The following is an 18790-nucleotide window of genomic DNA, read 5'->3' as shown; positions in this document are numbered from 1 at the left end:
AAAAACGAAGTAGAGGGTTATCTCGATTCGATCGTTAAATACGTTGGTGCTGAATACCTTTTTTCTTGGTCCTGCTCTGGTTCGTCACCCCTCTCCTCTCTTGATGCAACTTAATAAAAACCATATCTAGTGCTCTGCTACTCTGCTGTTCATCGCCCTCTCGATATGGAATAGGAATCCTCCCCGTCAAGGAAGAGATTCACGTGAGGCAACCGCTTAGGCTGCCCTTCTCTTGCAAAAGTGATCAAGAATCGGGTCTGTAGAGGCCATCCTGAGCGAAAACCTTGAGCAGATAGCCAAATCGGTAAGGAACATCTCAACGGCCCCATCAACCTGTACGATACATGGACTTCGAGATGATCTTAACATGAAATATCATGACCAACGAGCGATGCGGGAGATGGGAACATAGTATCGCGCTCGAGGTTGAACGCGACGCAAACTTTGTTCGCAAGCGCGGTAAAAGGGCTGACCGTTACTGTTGTAACGTCGTCGATATCTGGGACGCATGGACTTGCGGCACAGCGTCGTCAGCCATCGCGGCCACCAGACTCTGAAAAAAAGAACCTGTCGCCCGAGTATCATCCTAGCCTCAAATTTCTCATCAGTTCATGACCTTCGGCAAGCATGCACTTTTCCCTCAAGGAACTCTCTTGAGTAAAGCTGCAAATAGCCAGGTTTCGATCCATTTGACTGTTCTGCGCGGCATCATATTTGCAATACTGTTATAGAGCGCTGAGCTGCCCGGGCAACAATAACATAAGCTTCGTTCCTTGCGGTCCACCATTTCAGCAGAGGGAGGGGGGACAATTGGGACAAATTTCCATATATTTGCGGCTTACAGCACAAAAAGAGAATAGAAGAGAAAAAAAAGGACTAGAAAACAGTAGCAAGAAATGAAACGCGTCTACAGAATTGGCGTGAGGAAGGCAATGAATGCTGTCGAGGGGATATTTTGGTAGTGAAAAAGAAATTATCCATGGCTTCCCATCTCCTCTGGTATTATGGTGATGATGATAATGATGAAGGGAATGATGATACGATCAGAGTAGGTAACAAAAACACAAACTTCCGCCCAGGACTTATGAAGATCCTGTCGTGTCGGTGGTCTTGGAGGCGCTAATGAATTTTACTATTGAATAAAAAATAAAATGAAAAAATGATTAGGTCAAAGGTTCTCACGATCGATGCACTCGTGTATAACACGGAAAATGCAACAGATATTAACGAGACGTACCGTAGAAGTTCAGGAAGTAAGCACCGAACAAGAACACGCACAGAACCGTGGGTCCCCAGCGGTCGTGGAACTGGCGGTTGGGCTTGGTCGACAAAATGTTCGACAGACGAACATGGAAAATTCCGAGTGCGTACAACATCGCCAACAGCGTAATGACTGTCAATACGGCACCGCATACACGAGTCATGTAGTTACCGAAGTTGAGCAGCGTCAACGAGATCTGTAAGGAGATAATAGATAAGTCTGTATGTTAGGAAAACCGATCTGGCACTGTCTATTTTTTTTATCCCCTGTAACGACAAGATGCCATTGTGTCTCTCAAAGGACTTACCGATCCAAGAAGGACAGAGAACTGCAGCCAATTCAGGAAAGTACGCTCATTGGCAAAGAAGACCTTGGGCTCCATCCTGACGGGCGCAGAGGCACGCTTGGGCACAGTCGAAGAACGCTTCTCCCTGAATCCAAAGCGCTTGCGGCGGATGGTCGATTTCTTGCGCAAAAGACCGTCCTCGTTATTGTTATCGTTGTTGTTATTACCACCGCCTTGGGCGGTCGCATGGTTCTTCTCTGTCAAGAACGATTCAGAACCCACCGAAAGTCTCGAATCTCTGTTGTTGTTGATGCGGTCGATCCATGGACGAGCTGGTGGAGCCATGAGCGCCTGGTTCGAGACCGTCGATCCATTGTCTACAAGAGGATGCGAGCCCGTCACGCTTGTCTTCGAGCCCGCCATGACCATAGGCTGGTTGTAAAAGTTGTTTTCGGTGTTGCCGGGACGACGGTTCGCAGCAGCCTTCTCCGCCATCTTTTGCTGGTACGTGGCCTTGTCCATTGTCTTGGGCTTCTTGGGCTCGAACTCTGAGAGCGACTTGGCGCCCTTTATCGTGATCTCCGAGCTACCCTCGATCATAGGACGGGGCGCAAGTGGTGGGCGCAATCCGATCTGGGGTGTTCCCACAGGCCAGGCGTTGGGCAAGAAGGTAGTCAAGCCAAAGTCAGTATTGGGAGGCTTGCGGATATCCTGATCCATCTGAGGCAGCCAGAAGGGAAGGATCTGAATCTTGTCCTCCAAAAGGGTGGCAACACCGTGAATATACTTGGAGAAGCGGGGGCAGGACTCGACCAAATGAGAGTTGATCAACTCGACAATCCAGGCTGGAGGCTCCTGGCCATGGTGAGTCTGTAGCTTGACCTCCAGGACAGCGTAGGGGAAACGGGTGATATCCTCGGCAGGGAGCTGCTTGAAGGGCCAGTCAATGCCAATGTCGTCACGCTTCCAGTTAGTGCCAGCACGGGCCCTGCCGCCAAAGTCGTCCTCACGAATAAGGGCCAGCTCTGTATCAAGAGAGATGCGCACACGGGCATCGTTATGGAGCTGGAAGGCAGTGCGGCGGTAGAAGGCGCGAATAGTGGGACGCATCGACTTGCCGACGATGCTCGTCTGAACCTCGTTGGCGAGCTTCTGCATCAGTTCGACATCCTTGACAGACTTTTGGCCACGGGCACGGAGCTTTGCGAACTTGACGTCCATGGTGTAGTCTCCGGTGAGGTATGGGTTGATGTACTTTGTCTTGATAGGGAAGCGCTCCTTGACACTCTGCTCGCCAGTCCACTTCTCGCGATGGACCTTCCTCTCCAGGAAGCACTGGCCATTGTCGGTGGGGGTCGGTCCATACCAACTATTGTCGAGTTTACAAGATGGATAAGATGGTGAGCACGCGCACGTGATAGCAGAATATTGGAAGCATGGCAATGGTAATGGTGGCGTAACCTCACGCGACCACCCCTCTGGCACAAAATGGGAAATTGGATTCAGGGAGACAAACAAAAAAGGGGGAAAGGGGCGAAAACAAGGGGCGAGATACAGGTACAGGCGCAAAAAAAAAATAGGGTTACATGGGCTATTGTTTGTGTGTAAAAATAGATAGCCTCCGCCCAGATGAAAGGAGCAGCGGGCCTTTTCTATTTTTCGCACAAACTCACACCAAATAACCGAGAACCGGGGATGTATTTGACATTTTGCTGAAGACTTACCGAATGCGGATAGCCTGGGCCATGTCAGTCTTCTCGAGACGCCCCTGATAACACTCGAAACTCTCGTTGTCGACATAAACGGAGGAGATGGCCGAGTCGTTTTCCTCATACTCCTTCTTGGTGTTGAAGACCAGCACGGGCAGGTGCTTCATGATCACCAGCTTGACCTCCGTGATGTTGTCGGGGTGAACCCAGTACTTGGTCGTATCACGCACGAACGCGCTCGAGTCCCAGTTGGAGAACTGATTGTCGCCCTTCAACTTTTGACCTCTGGCGGTGACAATGTGGTAAATTGCCGACAGGCGCACAATGACCGCATCATAGTTCTCCTTGTGAAACGGCTTGGTGTTGAGGCGGACATGGAAGATGGACTTGAGCATCCATCCAGTTTGTTTCTATGGGAGAAATAGCACATGAGAGTTAGAGATGATGAGAATACGTTTAAGAGTGATACAGATACAAGCTCTCCTTGATGATATTGGTAATGGAGGATGAAAGTTTAGCGCAATCGCAGTATCGCTGCTGGGCTGAGAAACACCGTCAAACAATGCTAACGGAGGTTAGGATGGATGGGATTCCTGTTATGCCGATCGCCAGCCAACGGTAGATTCAGTTCAGTTCAATCTAGTTCAGCCCAGACATGCGACTAGTGCCATTGATGCATACGCATCCACATGAGACGATATCAACGACTGCAGTCTATCGATCTGCAAACACTCTAGTTCCAATGCACCGTCCAGTTCCTTTTGACAATAACTGTGCACAGGGTGTGTGTAAGGTGTGAGCAGCCGGGGCATATTTGCCTTTAAGTCATGATGATGTGGGCTGGCCCTCAATCGTCCCCCTTTTTTTTGTCGTGTGATGGGACATTGTCGTGGCAAGATTGCTCTCAATGCTTTGGAGTGGACGGTACAAATAGCCAGGGCCCGCGGCAGAAAATGAAAAAAGGAACAGAGCCCGCGCGGTGTGCGATAATAATAACACTAATATCTGACCAACCCGCTGTCTAGGTCTGTTTATGATCCATTACTTACATCGTGCTTCTTGACGATCTTGAGGAAGCCAGTGTAGTTAAGACGGGTGTACTTGGCCATAACATCGACTTCGGCCACAAGGCGGTAGAGCTCGATCTCGAGTGCCCGCCAGGTCTCTTCTTGGGCTCCGTTCTTCTTGAAGTCCTGGGCCTGGGTATTGTAGTACGACAGCTTGCGCTGGATCTCTCCGATCTTGACATTCTGGAAGCTGTAGACCTTCTCCAGCTCACGCTCGAGCAGCTCCACGAAATAGCCCTCATCGGTCTCTGTCCAGAGCTGTGTGGCGGTTCGTGACTTGACGACGTTCTTCAGCTCGTCGTACGAGATATAGTTGAAGGACCATTCCGGCTGAATGGACTGGGCAAGGTGCTGTCCAAACTTCATAGTGAGATTACTGCGTTATGTGTGAACGTCTGGATCTAGAGTTTGGAGAGGGGCAGACAGGGAAGGATGTCAGTGATTGGCTGTGTTGACTGTAGGTAGTGGTAGGTGTTCAACGAAGAATGTGCAGGGGGAGGAGAGGGGTAAGTGAGTAGACAAAGGATATTATGGACGTGCAGAGGGCAGGGAGGACGACGAGTTGCGTGCAGTGCAAATTGGTCGTGTGTGTTCACTTTGTGGTTGCGAGGGTTGCGGAGAACGTTGGCTGTTGTGTGTCGTGCGAGTGGTGAAGGCATTCAGGGCACTATGCTTGGTAACATTATTTTGTTGTTGCTGAACACAAGTGTACACTAACATAATGAGGAGGGAGGGAAGGAGGGAGGGAAGGTACCTGGTATTGGGGATGCAGAAAGAAGCGGGAGATGACCAATGGATGGCTATGAGAGGGAGAGGGGGAGTGTGAGTAAGGATGGGAAAGAAGGAGGAGGAGGAGGAGGAGGAGGAGGAGGTGGTGGTGGTGGGAAGAGAAGAAGAGAAGAAAGGAAGAGCGAGATGGAGTGAAGTGGGAGGAAGAAAGAAGGAACGGTCGTGGTTGAAATATATGAAATGGCACTCCTTCACCACTCAGGCCTTTCCGATATGTACGGGGTGCAATGACGAACCACAGAAATACACAGAAAAGACGCTGTCGGTCGGGGCCGTTGTATATACAACGCACATGGTAAAATGACAAAAAAAGAACAACATGCGAGAGGCGCAGAAGACACGGACCTGCCTTCACCAATGGAGGGACTCCTTTTCATAGATAACACATAGCCCATAACCCATATCACACAACCCATCCCATTGCAACCATCCCTCCCTTCCAGGTGCCATCTGCTTCCTATCTACCGCATGTGGTCTGCAATGGCCCGTAGACAGATGGAGCGATTGTGATGGGGAGGGAAGGAGGGAAGGGATCGCCATCACGATTTGGAATCGCTCACACGACCAGCAGAAGTGGACCCAACACCAACCTGCCCGTCGTGTGTAAATTAAGTTGGAATTTCGCATCCGTACGATTTCTGGGTAACAAATAAAAATGCAACACCAGACGAGACAAGACACTATAGTTTCTGCAGCCGAGACCCAGTTATGGGCGGTGCCTGAGATGTTTGTCGCTCATCCATTATGTCAATCCATGGAGTAAACTCCAAGGGGTGCTGTTTATGTATCAGTCTGAGCGTGGTGCTTGTACGCTGCGGTGCAGGAACGAGCATGTCCAGACATGCAGTCTAGGATAGAACTGCGCTTTGCAGAAACGCTTGTTGCAGAGTGGAACACACAAAGGCTTCGCTGGGGACAGTGGAGGGCACAGACGGTTCAACTGGAGGGTTGGTCCATGTGGACCTGAACATTGCTTTGGCCCCAAAAAGAAGGCTGGGACATTAACTATATGGGGCGGATAAACTGGAGACAGCTGAGGAATACGTACTCGAACAGGGAAAATAAACGCGTAGACGACAGGGCCAGGCAGAGAGGGAGTCGAAGGAAGCGCAACTGACAGCGATGGAAAAAAAGGAAAAGGTGTTCAGTAGGCGAGCGGGCGACGGTAGCGTAGGGAGGACAAGGGACTAGGAAGGAGGGAGGAGCGGAGTGCGAGAGGAGAGGAAAGAAGAACAAGCACTACACCAGTAGAGCACAGATAAGAAATAGGAAGGGGTGCGTGAATCCAGTTGCAGATGCGGGTACAGGTGCGAAGAAACACTAGACAATTGACTCTGGAAGAATTGAATCAATGGAGATTAAAGAATGCATCCGTGCGGTCTTCCTGCTCTACTACTTCCTTACTTAGTCTGCGATGATCTGTGCCCTTCCCTCTGGGGAGAGGAAATCCATATCTATCGTCCCGGGCTATCATATGTGCAGTAGACAGCCTTTTTCGTTCCGGTCCTTCTTTCTGCCTCCACACAACCAAGCAATTGCCGGGCCAAGGTCGTTTTTTTTTTTTTTTGGTCTGGTTGGCAAATGCTCTGTGACACCTTGAATCTATTTCCAGGAACAAGTAGAATAGGTTTATATGCTTCATTTTATTTTTATCAGCTCCCCCCGCCTCTCTGCCTGCAAGACAAAAGTGCGGGCGTTGTCTTGTCTGGGCCTCCAGTTTTCTCTCTCCCTCCTCTTTCTCGCTTGGTTATAAACTAAAATGTGTAATGCCGGCCTGTGAGAATATGCGTCAGGCGTTTGGGCGTTTTGCTGTAGGATGGACACACGACCTGAAATGAATAAATAGAAAAAACTAAGCACAGAAAAAAGCTTTCCTAGACCTCTATCGTCCTGTTCAGCTAACTCCTGACTCCTCCCATAATTGGTCTTTTTTGCTCGTCGGCTTAATCCTTCCCCTTGTTTGTCCCGCCCGTCCCTTACACTGAGTCTCGTTTTACGATCCAAGACTTTTTGTTTTTCAGGCAATGGTCAGTTCGAGTGCAGATCTGGTATAGACCTGCAGGTATAGACCCCCCTACTTAGTTAATAAGCCAATAATGTTCTTGTTGTGTGGCCTGTGCGGAGAGGTACCCATCATCTAACCATTGCATCATAATCCGATGATTGGCTGCTCAGGGACCATGTCCTTTTGGGAGTTAAGCTGGATTCATTTCTCACACTATATGCCGTGGCACCATTGAAACCAGGGGAATTGATAAGTGAACCAAAGAGACCCCTCATGTTTTAGTCAGCTCGATACAGCCCAGGCAGCCCTTCAGAGTCAATGGTTTTTTTTGGCGGTAGTCGTGTGAGCGAGGAGTGGTCGTGTGTGTTGCGGAACGGCATGCATACCAGGCGCAAGATAAGGAGCGAGACCCTCCCTCCTTGTCGCGTAAAATAAATCCATTCAGCAGGAGCAACACGGACAAAGGGGAGTGTGACATGTCCAAATCGAGACTGCTGCAGTTGCCTTGGTCCTAGAGCCAGAACAGCTGGCAAAAAATAGTCCAGAGGGCTTGTCGCACGAAGTGACGCAAGGGTATGAATGTATCGACAAGGCCTTGATTTCGTTCTACATCTGTTCTGTACATTAAAGGGTGTTGAAATATGTAATCGTTCGGCCTTTCATAAATAGCTGATATTGAATACTACTGAGCAGTTTTTTATATCTATAGCCGTAGTGGAGACTGAATTCTCAGCTAAGAGAAAGAGAGAGAGAGGGAGAGAGGAAAAAAAAAAACCTAGATCAGAGCCGGGGGACACATGTACCTTTGTCATATTTATACGGCAATGGGCTGGGACTTTCTTTAGAGGGCCTGAGGGCCTATATGAAACTTGCGGATAAGGTGTCCACGCATGCGGACAATGGCTGGATCCGTCGTGGTGGAATTGCGCTCTCATATCTAATGCACAGAAAAAAAAGAAAGTTAGGTGTGAGCCTAGAAGAACTGCAAAAAATTGGTATTTCTCATCATTTACCCTTGTTAGTCTATTTGGATGGTTTGCCATTTTCTCAAAAGGCTCACAGATTTTATCTGCTTGTGTTCATTTTTGTTTCCACTCTGCCATCTGGTTGGCACATATTATTATGTCTGTCGCACGACAAGTGTAATGAAACGGCGAGCTAAGAAGAGAAAGAGCGGCAGCAGATGGTTGGTTAGATAGTTCAGATGGAATGGGCGATGAGACGGATAAAGGGTTGCAAACGCATAGGCACGGTCCGGGCAAGCATGCTGCTGCTGCTACTGGTAGCCTGTCGTTGGGGTTTCGATGAACGGGTGTGCATATCGCTCAGAGTGAAAGAAAGGGAGACCAGTATTCTGGCTTGTGGACATTGCGGACAATAAAAGCAACAAACACAGCAGCAATTTGGGAACCTCTCATTTTTGGTGCTCAGGATATTGATGTACGGCTGATATCTGCTGAGTAAGGATAGGGATGAGGTTGCCGTGGTCGAGTACAGGGCTGCTACTGCTGCTGCTGCTGTCGCTGCTGCATGGATCTGTTCCATGATGGAGCAGCAGACCCATGGGGGCACGGGTTTACAAGTGCTCGTGGTGGATGAGAGTATGGAATATAATGGCCAATATAAGTTGTATTCCCGCCCTGGGGAGATGAGTCCTATTTGAAGTGCTCCTTCTTCTTTCCTTCCGCCTTCCCTCTTCTTCCCTCGTTGACCTTCCCATCCACCTTCCTCCCTAGCTCATTCGCATCCTCATTCGAAACTCCATTCCCCCCATCACCATCCTCCTCTCTCCTCTCCTCTTAGTCTTTCTATCACTCCGCCTCCACGGTGTGACATATCATCTTTCCAGCAGTCGAATCTCAGTCATCCCCTCGCTTTCCTGCTGCTTCTACCCGTCTCCTTCTCTCGCCATGACCGACTCCACCACCGTGGGCCAACAGACCTATCTCACCTACAAGAGCCGCTATATCGGCCTCTTTGCCATCGTTCTCCTCAACATCTCCACAGGATTCGTCTGGCTGACCTACTCCTCAGTCTCAGACGCTGCTCAGGGCTACCTCAACTGCGACGACACCGTCGTCAATGTCACCTCGATCCTTTACTTTGTCGCCTATCTCATCATGGGCCCCGTCTCGGGTTGGATGTTCGAGAAGAAGGGCATCAAGAAGAGTTTGTTCTTTGGAGCCGCCATCCAGGTCATCGGTGCCCTCCTCCGCTACCTCGCCAACTTCGTCGAGTCCACCCCCGCCAGTCCTGGTGGTCGTCTTGCATTGACGTTGATCGGCCAGATCATCGCTGCCTCGGCTCAACCCTTCTTCTTGAATGTGCCCCCCAAGTACGCTGCTGTCTGGTTCTCCGAGAACGGCCGCACGACGGCCACCATGATCGGTTCCGTCTCCAATGCTTTCGCTGCTGCTCTCGCCCAATTGATCATCCCAGAGATCACCAAAGATAAGGATTCCATGTCGACCTCGGTACTCATCTGCCTCATCCTCTCGGCTGTCGCCATTATTCCCGTTATCTTCATGTCTGAGCGTCCTCCTACGCCTCCCTCGCCCTCTGCTGCTGAGGCTCTCCTGGAGACTGCAGAGGAGCCCTTCTGGGTCAGTCTCAGGAAGGTCGGCAGCAACAAACAGTTCTTGATCCTCATGTTCCTGTTCGGCACCTTTGTCGGCTTCTTCAACGCCTTCTCGTCGCTCATCTCCCAGTTCGCGAAGCCTTACGATTACAATGCGAATGAGGCCGGGTATTTTGGTGCCGCTATGATTGTTGCTGGTCTGGTCGGTGCAGGCATCGCTGGCCCAGTGATCGATCGCAACAAGCAGTTTAAGACCTTGTTGAAGACTATGGTTCCTCTTGCGACATTGCTCTACATTGTCTTTATCTTTGTCGTCCGCAAGGATTTCTTCATCGGTATCATTGTCGTCTCGGCCCTTCTGGGTCTGTTCTCATTTGCATTGCTGCCCATTGTCTTGGAGCTCGGAATCGAGTGCACGTATCCAGTTACGCCTGCCTCCTCGACCTCGCTCCTCTGGGGCTCTGGTCAGTTCTTTGCTGTCATTTTCTTGCTCGTCCTGGGCGCCCTTCAGGACGAGCAAAAGTCGAGGGACACAGGCATCAACCCTCCCCTGATCTTCATTGGTGTCTGGTGTCTGTTGGCTACATTCCCCGTATACCTCTACAAGAGCCCATATCTTCGTCTGGAGTCCGAGTCCCGTTCGCGCGCCGAGTACGCTATCAGCAAGCAAGAATATGGCATGGAGGAGGTCCCACTTGAGGACACCAAGTAGGAGCACGGTGAAAACGTCAAGGGCGTTGCATAAGAAGACGATCCACGGCAACGCCACATGAAATGTATATTCAGTTCTTTATATTTCTTGATACATAATAATATACCCGCCTCCGTCCATTTCCTCTATACCATCCATGTCTCCTTTACTGCAGATAGACATTATGGCAATATGCAATATACTGCTTTATCGTATTCAGCATCAAATACATAATATTTTGCAAAAGAACGTGTGCGCACGGATACGCACAGCACAGCCAATTGACGCGTTCAAATGTATCACTTCCAGAGAACCTATGACCCGAGCGGGTGATATTTTATAATAAGGGCCCGGGCGAATATATTGTCTTGCCCTATATCCTGACCCATTCCTTCCTATATAATCTTAGGACCTTGCCAACATTCATTTCCTGCTCTTTTCTGCTTCATGGCGTAAACAACAAGCAAGCCCCTACACGAAGCCAGTCCTGCTTAGTCCTTTCTTGATCTGTCTGACATCGTACCAGTCCATGTGGATGTTCTTTGGCAGCCTGGTTTTCAAGAGTGAATGTTTGGTTTGAGTACGGATGGCATGAGCTTTGAAAGGGTAGTGGTTGTGTTCAAAATCGCAGTACCAAACAGACCTGTTACAAATGCCTTGTAGCTGAAGAAGTTTTCCATCGTTCCAATCTAGTTGGCAAGGCGTCGATACTGAAGAATAGGTATAAATGGCTCTTGAGCAGAAAATGAGCCGGACAACAACGTGTCCGAAGGTGAGAGGTCGGAGGACGGAGAGAGCAGAGACAACGGAGATGGAAATCTCGGTTCGAAGCGGGGTTTGCCAAACAGCGGTAGGACGTGTATGTTCGGTTCTCTGCCCATCTATGGGATTTAGGAACTGACGGAGGAACGGGGAAGATTATAGAGGAGATGTACTCGTACTTGAGAGTGTGAGCAGAAGAACTAGAAAGCGATATCTACGGAGGGCTGCTGCGCTTCCACTCCATTGGAAACAGGAAAGAGACCAAGTAGAGACAGGGACAAAGGACAGTAATATGGCAAGAGATTGATGACCGTACCGAAGATGGCCTAGGAGACATCGAAGACCTATGGTACGGAAGCGCTATAAGGTTATACAAAGACGCTCTTCTCCCATCTGCAGCAGCCTCAAGACGCCGTTGAAGCAGGACGAGTGCCACCGGGTCGGCTAAAGCTCCCCAGCAATCATAAAGTCTGTGGTGATCGGCGTGGAGCCTGGCGAGGCGATAGCTACCTCCTTTTGCGCAATTGGTCCTCGACGAGTGAATGGAGTGCAGACACTGAAGATAAGTTGTGTTAGCCACGTTCTGTACTCGTCAACAATGTCGCACCTGTTTGCAGCGGGCAACTAGAAAGGCTGCTGGCTGATTGTCTCGAAGAACGGTACATTTGGTGCGCCGCTGTAGACCAAGGTCTCCGCCCAGTCCGAGAGTTAAGCGAATTGACCTCCAATCGAGCTCCCGTGTATCTCGAAGGTAGAGCAATCCGTACCCAACAAGTCATTCTCGACCTTGCCATCATATAAGAAATGTCTGAGAAGCTGATGATATTTATTCGACCTTCTGAGCGGCTTTTACGATCCCAAACTGCCCAAGGGATGAGATCAGGAGAGAACCAAAGGAGCAAAGAATAGAAGACTTTGGCGCTTCTTTGAGTGTTGAGGTGGCGGCATTTTGCCGTTGCAACACACGTCCTTCAAGCTGCTCTTTTTTTTTTTTTTAATACGAGTACCTCACCCCTGCAAAGGATTCGACATGTGCGGCTTTAGGCCAGGATGTTCTTATGCCAAAGCCCGAAGCAAGATACTTTATTTACGTGGAATTAAGATACCCCCGCTACGTGGATTGGGACATGTTCTCTGTGACGGATCAGACCCGCCCAGAGGCCGCTCCGCCGGCTAACTCGTTCCGAAATTGAGTTCGGATTTAGATTATTTATTTCCTGGCTGGCTTTGGTTCTCTATTCCCCCCCTCACACAGTTTGCCATACATCCATCATCCTCCTGTACTCCATTCCCTTCACTCCCTCCACTCCCTCCACTCCCTACTCCATCCCATCGCCATCGTTCTGTGGTCTGCTTAATCCTGCAGCTTCCATCCGCTTACCTCAACTATTCTTAATTACACAGCCCAATGTCGACTGAGGCCAAGAGCAGGAAGCCCGCTAGTAGGTGACCCCCCTCCCTGCGGTCGACAGCAACGTCTGCCTCGGCATGAAGCCTGGCCACTGTCGAATCGAAATCAACCAACAGTTAATCCAGCCAAGGAGCACGAAGTTTGCTCGGCCTCTATGACTCGTCAGCAATATTCGACCTGATATTGACCCCTCTTCTTTGTGCGATATGACTAGACACCGCCTTCAAGCAACAGCGGTTGAAAGCATGGCAGCCCATTTTGACGCCCAAGACTGTGCTGCCCACGTTCATCCTTGTCGGCATTTTGTTTGCGCCTATCGGCGGTCTGCTGCTTTGGGCGAGTGACACTGTAAGCCTTATGTGCCATCCCCCTACTTGCAGTCGCGGATGATTTCAGAGGACCTGGCCAACAGCGATAAACGGGGCATCATTATTATCAGAAGACATTACTCAGAATGATCAGGGGTAAAAATCAACACTGCGTTTGCAACTATTGGCAGCATTCAGCAAAATAGAGCTGAAGCATTGGACGCCGCTACATTTGGAGAATTGTTTGGCTGTGGCAAAGGAGCACAATCGCTGGCTGAACATATTAGAAGAATCAAGGAAGCCAAGAACTCAGGAATTGAGCTGGATTGCGATCATGGATATACGGCTATCCATGGGCTGTTTTTTTTTTCTTGGTGAAACAGGAAAGACAAAAAGTGCGTAGTGCTCACATTCATTACTGACAAACTCGCATCCGCGTGCTGAACATAGGTCGCAGAGGTCGTCATTGATTACACCAAATGTGACAAAGCCGGCCCAACGTTTGTCCCGATCCCGCAGGACTTGTACTCCGTCAATTTCCCTGGTTCCGCTGGCAATGGAGAGCCTCCAGAGTACAGGTCGATGCAGGGTGTGACCTCCGCCAACAATGCGACCTGGACCACCATGAAATGCACTGTCAAGTTCAACCTGCCCGTCACCCTGAAGAAGCCCGTCTTTATCTACTATCGTCTCACCAAGTTCTACCAGAACCACCGTCGTTATGTCAAAAGTCTGGATGCGAAGCAATTGTCCGGTGTTGCTCGCGATGCGGCGGAGCTCAAGGGAGGCTCGTGCGACCCCTTAGCAGTCATAACTGAGAACGAAGTTCAATACCCCATCTTTCCATGCGGCCTCATTGCTAATTCGATATTCAATGGTGCGTTATTCTGGGTTCTGCATGGTTTAGTATGTACAGTCGAAGAAATCTTGCACTGACCTCTTTACTAAACCTATGCAATTGACCTACAGACACGCTTGGATTGTTCTTGAACCCATTCGACGCAACGACCAACAATAACAAGTCCTACATCCTCACCGATACGGGGATCTCTTGGAAGGCCGATATGAGGAAGTATGGCAGTACGGGATATACTGACTTGAGCAAGATTCGACCACCACCAAATTGGAGGAACTTCCCCAATGGCTATTCCGCATCGTCTCCACCAATCGATCTCAGCAAGGACGAGCATTTTCAAGTCTGGATGCGTACAGCTGGTCTGCCCAATTTCAGGAAGCTGTACTCAAAGAACGAGCAGGACGACTTGACGAGTGGAACCTATACCATTGACATTGACATGAGTAAGTTGCCCGTCCAGCTACTACCACTTAATGATCAGTTAGAGTAATCTTGTTTATTATTTGTTGGACATGCACTAACTGATTCTCGCTCAACACTCATCCTTACAGACTATAATGTTACATCGTACGGAGGAACAAAGTCGATCGTTATCTCGACAGTGTCCTTCATGGGCGGTCGCAATCCATTCTTAGGCATTGCGTACGTGGTCGTCGGCGTTCTCTGCGTAGTGTTGGGACTCTTGTTCACAGCCCGTCATCTGTACAAGCCTCGTCGACTGGGAGACCACACATATCTTTCCTGGAACCAGAATGCTGCCTCAAATGCAGCTATGACAAACCCGGAGACATCTGCGACTGCCACTGGCGCGAGTGCTCGTTATTAGGCTCCAGTCCAAAAATGCTGAAGGCACCTCTTCGTTCATCTACACGCGTATTTTTATATTCGTCGGTGCATTCAATAAAATAAAATATCCAAGCAGTATTCTTCTTTCTACATACTCTGCACGTGACGTGGCTACTATGGGAAATTTGGGGTCCGTCGAGTTGGTCAGGGGATTCGCTGGGCGAGGGAAGATGACATTCAGTCTGGAAAGCTTGGTCGTGTTGCCCTTCCATGCTGCAAAGAGTAGTGGATAATTTTTGATATTTGCTGCTGGGATAATTGTAAAAGGGTCGCCTCAATAAACCGGAAGAAACGAACGATCAAACTATAATGGATATTCGAACCAAAAAAAGAGGCAAGGTTCGAACCCTACAGGCAACCTCTTCTTTTAAATCTAAATCGCGCTCTATTAAGGGCTACCCAAGCCCTTATGCCACACTACTCATCCGCACTTGTCGTGGGTAAAACTTCCATGTTCTTCTTTTGTTTCATCACTCAAACCTCCTTTTTTCATACTACCTTTCAACATTCCTACCATTCAGCGACTCCAACAAATCACTCGCCACATCATGTCCAACAAACTCTCTGAGAAGCTCGTCATCGACCAGGTCGATGTCAACGGCAAAAGGGTCTTGATGCGGTAGGCCACTTGTACGCGTTCTTTCTGTTCTTGTTTTTCAGTATATGACGCGATAACTTATCTTGTCTCTCGATTACGGTACGACAGCGTCGACTTTAACGTTCCCTTCGCTGACGGCAAGATCTCGAACAATGCCCGTATCGTTGCTGCCCTCCCTACTATCAAGTACGCCTTGGACAACGGTAAGCACGCACGAAAGAAGAGGATCATAGTTTAAAGTTACTTTGTCATATGAGAGCGCGATTTGATCCGATGTTATTCTTTAGCAAACCCGCTCTCGTTGTGTTTCCGCCCCCCACCAAATAACATTTCGTATCCTTTTACTATTGAAATGAAATGGGACCTTAGGTGCTGCTTCCGTTGTCTTGATGAGCCATCTTGGTCGCCCCGATGGCAAGAAGGTCGAGAAGTACAGCTTGGCCCCCGTTGCCAAGGAGCTCTCGCATCTCCTCAGCAAGGACGTCGAGTTCTTGGACGACTGTGTCGGCGAGAAGGTCGAGGGTGTCTGTGCCTCTGCCAAGGATGGCAAGGTCATCCTTCTCGAAAACTTGCGCTTCCATATTGAGGAAGAGGGCAAGGTCAAGGACAAGGAGGGCAACGTCACCAAGGCCACCGAGGCCGATGTCCAAAAGTTCCGCGCTTCGCTCTCAAAACTCGGTGATGTTTACGTCAACGACGCCTTCGGTACCGCCCACCGTGCTCACTCTTCCGTTGTCGGCATTGATCTCCCCATCCGCGCTGCTGGTCTCTTGATGAAGAAGGAGCTTCAGTTCTTTGCCCAGGTGCTCGAGGAGCCCAAGAAGCCCTTCTTGGCCATCTTGGGAGGCGCCAAGGTCTCGGATAAGATCCAGCTGATCGAGAACTTGCTCGACAAGGTTGATGCCATGATCATCGGAGGAGGCATGGCCTTCACCTTCAAGAAGGCCCTCGAGAATGTCAAGGTAAAGACTGGACACTTTCAGCACAAATCTGACGCATTGGGCAATGGATCAATTTTTTTATTCAGCATGAAACCTTGATTTGGTCTACCGCGTTGAGAATCCATCGTTATCGCTAGTGGACCCAACAATTGGGCCACGGCGCATTACTCTACATCATTGATTTTACTGTACCTAATCTTTCTTGTCTATTATACCGCTGACGCACATTAACGTATTCTATGCAATCTCATCATCCATTCAATTAGATCGGCAGCTCTCTCTTCGATAAGGATGGTGCTGAGATTGTTGGCAAGTTGGTCGAGAGTGCCAAGGCTAAGAACGTCAAGCTCTACCTCCCTGTGGACTACGTTACCGCCGACAGCTTCTCTGCCAAGGCCCAGACTGGCTATGCGACCGATGAGACCGGTATTCCCGATGGCTGGTTGGGACTCGACTGCGGTGCCAAGTCCAATGAGATCTTCAAGGAGGTTATCTTGGGCGCCAAGACCATTCTCTGGAACGGACCTGCTGGTGTCTTTGAGTTCGATGCCTTTGCCAACGGTACCAAGGCTGCCTTGGACGCTGTCGTCGAGGCCACTGCCAACGTAAGATATATCGGAATGGTTTAAGTATTCAGTCGATACGTGATATATGAGACGAAAAGTTTATTCTAATGTTGAATAATGGTTTATGCTGTATTTCCTTGATAGGGTGCTGTCTCGATTGTCGGAGGTGGAGACACTGCCACCGCTGTTGCCAAGTGGCACCAGGAGGACAAGATCTCGCACGTCTCAACCGGAGGTGGAGCTTCCTTGGAGCTCTTGGAGGGCAAAAACCTCCCCGGCGTTGCCGCCCTTTCCGTCAAGAACTAAGCATTTTCATCCACCTCAATATCGCCTTCTGTCCACCCGTAATGTGCAACTTGTAAATACGTATCGCAAAAAATAAAAATGAAAACCAACCGAGTTGGTTTGTATTCAATCGCGCAACAGTAAAACGTCCGATCGTCCTCTTTACTTGTGTTGGTTCGATAGAATGTGATCGACGGCGGCCGAAAAGTCTGCAAAGACTCCGTCCAGACCTCCGAAGGCATCGCGATCTTCATCCTTGGTACGGTATTTTCCAGTCTGAACGAGGTAGCGGATCAGACCAAGCTCTGCAGCACCACCGCCTAGATCCTGCTCAACATCATCTCCGATCATCACAATCCCAGAGGATCCTTTCGTGGGCGACTCCTTTTGTTCCGCTGGACTGGGTAGTCCCATGTTCTGGATCGCGAGCTCAAAGAATGCCTTTTGAGGCTGTTTGAAATGGCGTTGTGTTTAGTCGTCAACATGTAGATTTCCAGTCGAGTCGAAACAAAGCAGTTGATTGGATGGAGTACCTTGCCAACAACATGGGCCTTGATGTCTGAAGCATATTCGAGTGCCTCGACAAAACCTCCTAGACCGAGGGAGAGCTTGCCGTCATCTTTATCCGCAAAGTATTTGCCCTTGTGGACGGCTACCAAGGTCGCTGGTTGAGATGTTGACTTTGAATCGACGAGGAGCCGGAACGCCTTGTTCAGCTACCGAGTCATGAAAATCAATTTCCCACGTCAATACTCAAAATACAGAGGACGAAAACACAGACAAAGACGCCTACCCTGCGCGTCAAATGAAAGGAAAGACGCAAACCAGAACAATGGGTCATCCGGAGTGCGTACCATGTCATAATTGAAGCTGGACTGAGATAACCCAACAACGACAGAATCGTATGGTTCCGATTGTGGGATCCCTTCGAACTCTTGCTTCGCATCTGGTTCCAGAAGCAGGAGCGGTCTATTGTGATATGTAGCATGCGGAGGATATGATCAGTCGTTCCGTACTACTCGGTTGCTAGGACTTCCTGATGATCCTTCTTCCAGGGTGGTTCCCATTTTTCTGTTGAGGTGTTACCTCAGCCCGCGCGATGTTACGAGCTGTCGACAAGCGGACAGCGATGTAAAGACCTATTTAGATCATATTCCAACATTGCATGTCAGAGGACATACGAATCGAAATCTTTATGACGGTCCATATAGTGCCATTACCTCCTCACGATGGATGTCGAGTCCAAGCTTCTGTAACTTGGCGACCAACGTCTCCCCAGAGGATTGTGTCGTGTTTGTGCAGAAGCGGAACTAGTAGTAAAAAACCAAGGGAAGCACATCAACAACGTTATACAGTTGCGAGCGTAATGGAGCACCATCATCTCGATATTGTATGTATATGTGTGTGAGCGTCCTTACGGGGATTCCACTAGCACGCAGTCGATCCAGGGCTTTGGCGGCTCCTGGGATCGCATGGTCGCCGACGTGCACGGTACCTGAGCAGTCGATGAGGACGCCGCGAATGATGCTCTGCATCTCTGATCCGGAGCGTGTTGGGTGGTGTATTCCTTGAAGATGGAAATCAGGCCCAAACTGCGGTCGACGCGTGGATGTGCTGATCGGTAAAAGATGGGGATCGAGATGAACGAACGATTCGTTGCTGGGCTGAAGGATGAAGCGACCCGATCGGATCACGTCATTTGATTGGTCTGTGCACACAGACACCGACCTCGACATTGATAGGGTTGATATCGCCTACGGTCTATATCCATAGGACACGGTGCGTAATCAAACAAACGCGTTAATGGCCATTTCCACCAAAAAACAGATCC

At 49.5% G+C, this 18790-nt stretch overlaps 6 protein-coding genes across 6 annotated transcripts; 3 read left to right on the top strand and 3 right to left on the bottom strand.

Annotated features, from left to right (window-relative positions):
• Positions 1-1223: 1223 nt before the first annotated feature.
• BC939DRAFT_391859 (VTC domain-containing protein) lies at positions 1224-4689 on the bottom strand (the record flags this gene model as incomplete). Its single annotated transcript, XM_051551987.1, has 5 exons — positions 1224-1457; positions 1569-1685; positions 1929-2916; positions 3272-3666; positions 4306-4689. The coding sequence occupies 5 exons, from the start codon at positions 4687-4689 to the stop codon at positions 1224-1226; spliced, it is 2118 nt and encodes a 705-aa protein (XP_051417078.1).
• Positions 4690-5738: 1049 nt separating this feature from the next.
• Positions 5739-7071, bottom strand: BC939DRAFT_190538 (uncharacterized protein). The gene is made up of 2 exons (XM_051550525.1): positions 6517-7071; positions 5739-6225 (listed from the first exon to the last, which is right to left on the bottom strand). Exons 1-2 carry the CDS (start codon positions 6752-6754, stop codon positions 5900-5902), a joined length of 564 nt encoding a protein of 187 aa, XP_051417077.1. The 5' UTR covers positions 6755-7071; the 3' UTR covers positions 5739-5899.
• A 1629-nt stretch (positions 7072-8700) lies between these two features.
• BC939DRAFT_437497 (major facilitator superfamily domain-containing protein) lies at positions 8701-10616 on the top strand. The gene has a single exon (XM_051553710.1). The coding sequence runs from the start codon at positions 9028-9030 to the stop codon at positions 10405-10407; it is 1380 nt and encodes a 459-aa protein (XP_051417076.1). The 5' UTR covers positions 8701-9027; the 3' UTR covers positions 10408-10616.
• A 1524-nt stretch (positions 10617-12140) lies between these two features.
• Positions 12141-14645, top strand: BC939DRAFT_437491 (LEM3/CDC50 family protein). The gene is made up of 5 exons (XM_051553709.1): positions 12141-12590; positions 12774-12907; positions 13318-13744; positions 13837-14166; positions 14275-14645. The coding sequence occupies exons 1-5, from the start codon at positions 12557-12559 to the stop codon at positions 14547-14549; spliced, it is 1200 nt and encodes a 399-aa protein (XP_051417075.1). The 5' UTR covers positions 12141-12556; the 3' UTR covers positions 14550-14645.
• Positions 14646-15117: 472 nt separating this feature from the next.
• Positions 15118-16980, top strand: BC939DRAFT_499026 (putative PGK1-phosphoglycerate kinase; the record flags this gene model as incomplete). Its single annotated transcript, XM_051559894.1, has 5 exons — positions 15118-15188; positions 15276-15370; positions 15537-16129; positions 16375-16713; positions 16819-16980. 5 exons carry the CDS (start codon positions 15118-15120, stop codon positions 16978-16980), a joined length of 1260 nt encoding a protein of 419 aa, XP_051417074.1.
• Positions 16981-17121: 141 nt separating this feature from the next.
• BC939DRAFT_473144 (HAD-like domain-containing protein) lies at positions 17122-18494 on the bottom strand (the record flags this gene model as incomplete). Its single annotated transcript, XM_051558330.1, has 6 exons — positions 17122-17409; positions 17493-17675; positions 17814-17928; positions 18046-18098; positions 18180-18269; positions 18378-18494. The coding sequence occupies 6 exons, from the start codon at positions 18492-18494 to the stop codon at positions 17122-17124; spliced, it is 846 nt and encodes a 281-aa protein (XP_051417073.1).
• Positions 18495-18790: the final 296 nt, after the last annotated feature.

The sequence above is a fragment of the Gamsiella multidivaricata genome, assembly GCF_025024155.1.
Source record: "Gamsiella multidivaricata strain RSA 2152 chromosome Unknown BC939scaffold_4, whole genome shotgun sequence".
NCBI classification, from domain to species: domain Eukaryota; kingdom Fungi; phylum Mortierellomycota; class Mortierellomycetes; order Mortierellales; family Mortierellaceae; genus Gamsiella; species Gamsiella multidivaricata.
Note: the sequence above shows the minus strand (reverse complement) of the source record. Positions and strands in the feature narration are given on the sequence as shown.

What these genes read in the sequence shown, in the direction of transcription:
- BC939DRAFT_190538 (XM_051550525.1), bottom strand. Translation starts at nt 6,754, where the DNA reads ATGAAGCATATAAACCTATTCTACTTGTTCCTGGAAATAGATTCAAGG. An exon ending in CACAGATCATCGCAGACTAA is followed by an intron (nt 6,226 to 6,516) that starts GTAAGGAAGTAG and finishes CATCGCTGTCAG; the next exon opens with TTGCGCTTCCTTCGACTCCC.
- BC939DRAFT_437497 (XM_051553710.1), top strand. Translation starts at nt 9,028, where the DNA reads ATGACCGACTCCACCACCGTGGGCCAACAGACCTATCTCACCTACAAG.
- BC939DRAFT_437491 (XM_051553709.1), top strand. Translation starts at nt 12,557, where the DNA reads ATGTCGACTGAGGCCAAGAGCAGGAAGCCCGCTA. An exon ending in CAAGAGCAGGAAGCCCGCTA is followed by an intron (nt 12,591 to 12,773) that starts GTAGGTGACCCC and finishes CGATATGACTAG; the next exon opens with ACACCGCCTTCAAGCAACAG. An exon ending in TGCTAATTCGATATTCAATG is followed by an intron (nt 13,745 to 13,836) that starts GTGCGTTATTCT and finishes ATTGACCTACAG; the next exon opens with ACACGCTTGGATTGTTCTTG.